Genomic DNA, 8378 nt, shown 5'->3' on the forward strand with positions numbered 1-8378 from the left:
CCCATAAAGCCCTGCTTTGAAAAGGAGGTTGGTCTGGATGACCCCCAGAGGCCCCTTACACTGAAATCTTTCGATGATTGTAATTCAGCTGCAGCCAGCAAGTGCTGCTTACATATCCCTCCACACCGCGAGCAAATCAATCAGGATGGCATCCAGAGAGCAGGGCAGAATGCTCACAGCAGCAAGTCTCTCCCCTTTATCCATCACCGGACAACATGTACAAAAGGGCAGGATTAGAAATATTTTTATATGCTCCAAACAAGACCTGTATTGTTGCTCATCTTTGTGTGGATCCATATAATGTCATTTTCAAAAACTCCCGTAGGTCCAAATCAAATCCTAAGCCAAAGGGAAACCATATATTGCCTTACCTGATTAGACCCTCCGCAGTTCATCCCTCCAGCTAATCCTGTTGCGTTGCCAGTTATGCAAAGAGCTCTGTGTTTTCATTGCAGACAAACTGCATTAGATAAGCGTACCAAAACCATAAGTATTTACAGATTCTGCCCAACCGTAGAGAACGATGTAAAACCATTTCAGTTAAGAACGGCTGATGACCTCAGTATTCGCATGGACCACAGATTGTTTTCTTCTCGCAGCAAACTCAGAACTGGAATTCAGAGCAGACTAATTGACGTATAGTCCATCCAGGTACTTCTGGTGCACTAATTATGCTTTTCACCTTCTCACTCCACGTCAGAATAAATATGCCTTGATGTGTGGCACTGAGGAAAGGCAGACACAACCTCGCTCATTCCGCTGATTTTCCCCAGGAATAAAAGAATGGAAATACTTTTGAGACATGGCCTGTCAGTGCTGCAGCTCTGTGCTGATGTCTCAGCAACACAAAAAAGGCTGTGCCATCGAGGCCAGCAGCTTCTTGTTCCGAGGACACACACGGAGGTTTTGTCCTTCCTATTCATTCCCCTGGCTTAAAAAATAGCGTCATTTCCTTCAGGTGGGCCAAACAAGTTTATTCTTCTTATCCTGTTTCTCGTTTTCTTTCAGCCACCAGCCTAGAGAGCTCTCTGTCCTAACTTATTTCCCCTAAGCATTAGGCATGCAGACCCAGCATCAGCCCATTGCTTTGATTCCCCAGGTACCTTCGTGGGCTCATGGGTATGAAACTGAAGGCGGACAGTTGAAACGCCAACACTATATATCTGTACTCTTGCAGAAGCCCAGGTGTTTTCTTGGTATTAATTCCCTTGCTTTTTGTTCTGCCCCTCCCCAAATCAACAATTTCCACCATTGATACCTGCCACAACATATTATCGATTCAAGAATTTGAAGCACAAAGGAGAATTTTGGGGCAATGCAAAATAAATGCAATATGAACGTAAAGAGCACAGAATAAACTCTACTGAGTACCTGGTTCATTTTCAAATTTTTGTCCTCAGACCCCTACACTTCTCCGCTTAGCTTGTTCCCAAAGCACCTATAGGTACCACTCGTATGTGCTGTGGACTAAGCGTGTAATTTGCTTTAAAGGTATCTTTTGTTTCTATTTCTTCCCTCTTTCCATTTGGTCTTCATTCTGTCCATTCCCTTTTTTTCCTGCTCCCTCCAGCTGATCACAGGGGCCAGACTAAAGACGGAGACAAAAATCCAGCGAAAGAAATAGGGTCAGGAGCAGCCTGAAATTGGGAGCTAATGAGGAAGAAACAGGAGGAACTTGAAGAGATGGGCAGTCGTGCACCGAGGAGCCTCTAGCTGGGCCAGGGCTGTAGACATTGATTCAAAGTAGAAATGCTGCCACTGCACTGCTGGGAGTAACTGTGGGGGCAAATACTCAGGATATCTTGAAAGTAAGATGTCATAGCAGCAGAGGATTAAAAATAGGTTGAAGCCCAATTTGTCTTCGTAAGTTCTCAGGTCACCAGGCACTTGAGAAAAAGACCTTAAAGACACTGTAGAGCTGGGTAGATGGAAGAAGAGTGGTTTCATATGCTCAGGAGAGCATTTAAGGGACTTCACTCCAAGGATGTCAAGCAGCAAGTTCAGCTACCGAGAGCTGAGCACAGCCCCTGCAGATGGGACGCGACGCTGCCGAACAGCTCCCAAGCGCAGACCGTGGCACGCGTGGACATCAGTGCGCCAGGGAATCAGAGGTGGGGAAACATAACCCACGTCCAACTAGCGCGAAGGACTGACCCAACGTTGTCGGTCGCTGCGTGGGTTGGGATCGGGCCCAAAATGAGCCTCACGTGAATCACGGGCAACACCAGTAGCAAATGGTCTGCTGTGAGCCAAGTCCTGCAGAGCTCTTCGCTTGGGCTTCAGGGCTGCTTTAGCCTATATAGTCGCTGCAGAGTTCAGCTATATAACCCTGGGATTCGGTCTCAGCATCAGTCTGTAGCCAGCTATAGCTCTGCTTGGGAATAAGTCACAAGTCTTTTCCAAAATCCGTTTTCCTACAACAGCTGTTGCTGTAGCACTAATCACGTTTGGGCTGGCTACAAACGACATCCTTCTACCTACTCCCATCCACACGGATTCTTATTTAATGTTATTGGGGGGAGAAAAAAAATGAAGCTATTGATTTAAAAAATTTGCATTTCCCAATGAGAGCCCCAAAGGTGGCTTACCGCAGTCTGACAGCAGAAGAGCGGGCACAGGGAGGTTTTAAATCAAGTCCAAAAGGCAGAACATAACGCTTCCAATTTACTTTCTTAAAATGAAATGTTCAAGCTAAAAAGCCATGAATAAGCACTACTGAACACTGCAGCCACGAAAAAGAGATTTTTAAGCCATTCCCCCCCTCCCACTCCTTTATCTTGTCAAGAGACTGTATTTTCATTGTGTTCGTATGGTAATTTAAATCATGCTAGGGCTCAGAGCATACAGTGTAATTGTAAGTCGGCTAGGGTTTGAATGCCATCACTGCTGCACAAATAACTTCATCAACTCATCAGCTGTGTCAGTAACATTGCAATTATGTAAGCAACTATTATTTCCACCCCTGATATGCCATATTAGAACTTATTTTGGGGGCTGGAGCTGACAGGTATTCCATAAATATGAAAAGCACACAACAGCAGCCGAGCCATGGTTTGAGATAGGAACATCATTCCACTGGGGCCTTCTGGTGGCATCACCAGCAGTGCGGGCACCGCTGGATGGTCCGAAAGGAGCCGCTGTAAAAATTGTGGCTTTTCTGGTGCGCCCTTTGCCCTCACCCCACACCCTACCCATCTCCCGGGACCCGTTTCCCTTCCTCTTACCACCCTTTGTACTCACTCAAATCCAAGCACTACCCCCAAAATAGAAAAGATTCCTTTTATCTGCAGAAGAAACTTACGTAGACATTTTAATTTGGTCTGTTGCAGAAGAGTCTTGCGGGTTTGGTGATGGTTTTTAATATGGCTAAGCCCCTGGACTGGAGCTTGGCACTAGGTGATTAGTCTTTCTGAGACTTCCCGTGTGCTTTTGGCCAGATCAATGATTTCCTAAGCTTTTATTTCAGCTTCTTAAAAATGAGGCTAGCATAACGATTCCTTTCTCTAATCCTCCGCATGTTTATATGGTGAGCACGTCACAGCGGAGCCAGCCTGCGAGGCTGCCTTCAAAGACCCCCAACCTCCCCGCGCTCCTCTTGCGATGGATCTCTCGGCAAAAGCCAAGAGCAGGCGCCCATCAACGTTCACCAGCGCGGTAGAAAACTCTTTCCCGTGGCATCGTGCACGGTGCTACGCAAAGCCGATCCGCTGAAAACGTCACCCCTGCAAGCTTCGCGGGGGAGGAGGAGGCAGAGCTCCTCTCCCAAAAACGTTCTTGAGCCCTCGGCACCGCAGAGAGGCAGATGTAATTGCCCGTAAACTTTTCTGCTTGCCTCTTTCCCTCTCTCACACACACGCACACCCCTACCAACACAAACCATGGCCAGAGCGCACGGCCCAGCTTCAAGCTCAGGGCTGAGGAGCACTTTAGTAACAGCTCAATAGATGAATAAATACAATAGGAAGCCACGCTCAGATTAATTCACAGTCAGTTGTTCTGTGTTGTGCCTAAAGAAGCAACGCTCCACTGAATGCGTGTCAGGATGATAGATTCAGACCTTTTTTTTTTTTTTTTTTTCTAAATATTTCGGCTTAAAATGCAATTGGAAGATTGATTCTTTAGATCCTCGCATTATATAGGGTCTAGGTCCTGAGTATAACTCATTGCGAAGGGAGATGATTCTCTTCTTCACCTTACAGAAACGCTGCGTATCGCAAAAGCTGACAAAGGGTATGAATAAAGGTAAGGTATGGGGAGAGATAGCCATAAAATTATGAATGCCTGGTATTTACAGAATACCTGCACACAGCACTATTAATTTATATTTTTGGTTGCTTTGACATCACCCCTTCAAGGAAGATGTGTCTATCTGAATGTACTCTTTATTAGAATAATTACGTTTTTATTCTAGGGGGACACTGAGGTCATCTATTCTTTTACTGTATTCTCTAGTGTATTATATTCATGGGAAAACATATTTATTCAGAACTTCATTTTGATTTAATAGAAAAATGGTTCTTGCCACAGCAGTGTGGAATACTCATTTTTCTCCATGTGTTGATTTTCGGCATATAAATGCCAGGAGCCTCTGTTCTCTTTCCTTATCAAGAAAAACTTGCCTGAGATTAATTTCCTCATCATCCCTTCCTTTTAAAGTGGCTGTTTCTCAATGCCATTTAAAGACAGAGTTGTGATAAATTCCCATTTTCAATGTACAGATTTCAATGAAAGAGTCTATCGCACGGCAGTAAAGTAACTGAATCCAAATAGAAAAGGACAAAAAAAAAAAAAAATTATGCAATCAGGTACTGCTACTCCAGCCAATTGTATGAGAGGTGCCTTCATGTATTTTTCTTTCTGATGACAATTAGTTTTGAAATAAACTAACTACAAAAGCTTTTGAAGTTTTTATAGAGGGTAAGGGACATGCTTCTGACACCACTTCTTTATAATTGCAGATTGGACTAATTGAAGACTACTTATACCAAGTAGAAGACAATTACTTAAAGAACAAAAGGCTGAGAACAGCTAGGAGGGAAAAAATGAAGAGGACTCAAAGTACACAGCAACATTAGAGACCAGGAGATACAAAACTGTCCCTTACCAGCCCTAAAGACATGGCCACACAGCAAACAAGAAAATTAACACTGTAGATATTTGATAGATAGGTCAACAAAAGCCACCTTTCCACTTAACGAGCCTTCCCCTCACTATGGGTTGACTTTAGCAAGACACTCCTGCACTTCATTAGTCTTAACCGGATGGAATAAATGCCTTGTGAAAGGCTTATTTTAAATTGTCTTGTTTATTTAAATAGTAACATCCCGCCAAAAAGGGGCCTGTATCTTCTGCTCTGAGAATATTCTGCATCCAAAGCCTATAAAATCCTGCTGGCTTGATTATCACCCAAGAAGCACTGAAAACAAGGATCCCTCCATCCTCAGAAGAATTCAGCCTCACATTGCCTTCTTTCCAGATTAATGCCTTACAGTACAGATATTGGTACGATCTATAGGTGCAAAGTGGCATCATGCACCTTATGGCTGCGACAACTACAAGTGCAAGAAACACAACACTGTGAAAAGAGAAGGGAAAAAAAAAAAAAAAAAAAAAAAAGAGAGCGAGCCCAGCTGTTGCCCTGTGGTTAAGAATGTGAAGTCCTTCACTCTTGTCTGTGCCCTAAGGATGATTTTTTTCCCCCCCATTGGATGGTAATTGTTTTTTTAAAAATGCACAGACACTCCAGGGAAGAGGATAACTGCACCTGCCTTCCCCAGTGCAAATCCCTTGGTTAAGGATCAGTGACACGTCTTGCACTCCCACGGCAGCAGTCTGTCGTGTAGGCGCATCTTACGTCGCTTTGGTCTTCAAGGGAGCACGGGTTCCCAAATCCCCAGAAAGCTGTCATCAGTGAGCAAAGCAACGCACCTACTTTTCAATAGAGATCACCTTATCAGATGATGTTTGACAGGCATCCCCAGCTGACGTGCACAGTCTCTTCTAAGGCTGGCATTTCCTTTTTGTTCGCTGTGTTTTCTTTATAAGAAAATAACCTCACCCTATGAAAACAGCATTCAGTTCATGATGTTTTCTCATTCAAGGGTGACTTGAAAACAAAAAGATCGAAAGAAAGGAAAAATCCACTCCCCAGCCCTAAGATTTAATTAAAAATCCAGGACCTCAAAGGTATTTAGCCACTTAATTCCCATCATCTATTTATCACAGATAGAAGCCTAAATCCTACAGATTTTTAGCTTCTAGAGACCATCTTCCTAGGCTCTCATAAAAGATTTTTGAAAACTAAGAAAGAACTGGCAAAAGCTTTGATGGTCCTTTGTTCATTGTTAACAGAGTAAGTATAAAGAAATCTTTTTGAGAAAATCTAAGCTAGCCTGAGCTCCTTAAACATGTGGGACAGAGAAACGAAGAATTATTGCCCTTCGGAGATGGCATTATTTTGCTATGGAGTTGGTTTTGTCAGATGAAGTTTTATGACACATAGTGGCAATCATCCATCTTTGATGAGCAGACACACACTAAATCAGAAAGACTGCTCCCCACGGATCATCAAGTCCCAGACAACACACAGTTTGGTAAATCATGAGGCTCTTAAGCAAATACTCTTGATTTGATGCAAGGTGGCTTACAATTCTGCAATATTTAATGCAAAATTGGGTATTTTTACCCAGAATGATGAAAAAGAATAAAGTGCACTGAAACCGGGTGATCTTTGGGAACAAAAAAGCAACACTGCCAGTGAAAAACAGTTGTCTGTGCAACATGAACAAGTTGAGCCGAGCGCACTGAGAAAGATGTACCAGTCTCATCGCGGAGCTTTGCGAGAGACCCAGATCCGAGATAAGATGTGACATTTCACTTTTCAGAAATCAGGTAGGGCGGAAAACCTGTGTTACGCTGCAGATCAATACATCACAGAGAGAGAAAGAGAGGGGCCATAGCCCAAATCAATCTGTAAGGTGTCGGAAACATCTAGGCCAACACCTGGCTACGGTGCCCTTTAGCCTCCAGAAAGCCCCAGACTAAAGCAGTTGTCAGGAGATGAAGTCAGCCATGAAACAACACAAAGCAAACATGAAAGGAGCTTCTGTCATGGAGAAGGGCATTGCTATTTTCCAAAAATACCCATCTGTAATGCACAGACTCCCAGGCCCAGATCTGCATAGTATTTTATTCAGGACTCTTTGAGAGTCAACTTTACTCCATGAATATACCACATTTTGGCTCGACAAGGTGGAAGAAGTGGCGGGGGGGGATTTCCGATGCTTGCTGCATGCAGTATAGTTTCTAAAGCATGAGATTCACTAGGATCACCTACAAAAATTAAAACACATACTAATAATTAACTTGCCTTTTGAAGAAATTGCAGGCTGTGTTATAATGATTCTCTGGCCTTGTAGCTGGCGATTTCTGTAGGGTGATGACATATACCATGGCTCTTCTCATTCAGGAAATATTATTACAAGTTGGACGTCATTCCTCATCCTCCTTTTTGTTAAGGGCACATTAAAAACAGTCTGGCCCATGGTCGCTGTGGCTATTTTAGTCCCGTACACAAGGACACATCTGAGACCACTCCCCAAGAGTTCCACTTTCAGGTCACTTCTCCTTCAAAGACTTGTTTCCAAATGAATGATGGGGGTTTGTTTCTCTCCATTACAGAAGTTTTTTGTCACAAAAATGATCTATCTGTTGACAGCTAGGTTCACTGGCCCCAGGCAACTGATGTCAGTTGAAACAACTCAATGAAAAGCAAAGAACACTACACCAATTTAAAGGGGGGGGGGGGGGGGGGAAGATATAAATACCCTCTCCCCTAAGACTGCCTCGTAACTCTTCTGCTTGCTGTTGCAATCCTTGCTTCCTTGAAAATGCCAGAACGTCTGCACTAATCCCTGGAAGGGACAATGAGCACAAGCAGAGTCAGCTCCTTCAGGTGTTAGGTATATGTTTACTGTTGGGTTACAACACTAATTACAGCTCAGAGAAGGCAGACCAGACAGTGGTTGGTCTTAAAAAAACATTTTTCACTTTCACTATTTGTGAAGGCTCTTCTGTCAAAGGGGTATGGTAACAAACACTTGAAAAATACAAGGTTGAGTCAAACTGATATAGAGAATGGGTCTACAGCTAAAGTACCAAATTAAACACATCACCAGAAGAAGAAGATGAGATGCAGTTGTGACATCCAGTGGTAGGGACTAAATGAGGACACGCACTAATGGCATCCACTGCTAGGGATTAAATCAGTAGTCTGCTATTGGTGATCTCCCTCTGTAGTCAATGAGAAGGACAGTACTCAGAAAATAATTTGGAGCACCTCAGTCACACTCCTGCCTCTGCAAGTATCTCCCTCTACC

The 8378-nt window shown here is 43.6% G+C and overlaps 1 protein-coding gene across 1 annotated transcript in view; it reads left to right on the top strand.

Moving 5' to 3' along the window:
• SPATA16 (spermatogenesis associated 16) overlaps positions 1 to 5609 on the top strand; it is a 98400-nt gene extending 92791 nt beyond the window's left edge. The window contains 1 exon segment of the mRNA XM_052803984.1: positions 4959 to 5609. Within this exon segment, the coding sequence (XP_052659944.1) occupies positions 4959 to 5075 (117 nt within the window). The 3' untranslated portion in view covers positions 5076 to 5609.
• Positions 5610 to 8378: the final 2769 nt, after the last annotated feature.

The sequence above is a fragment of the Harpia harpyja genome, chromosome 12 (genome assembly GCF_026419915.1).
Source record: "Harpia harpyja isolate bHarHar1 chromosome 12, bHarHar1 primary haplotype, whole genome shotgun sequence".
In the NCBI taxonomy this organism is placed as follows: domain Eukaryota; kingdom Metazoa; phylum Chordata; class Aves; order Accipitriformes; family Accipitridae; genus Harpia; species Harpia harpyja.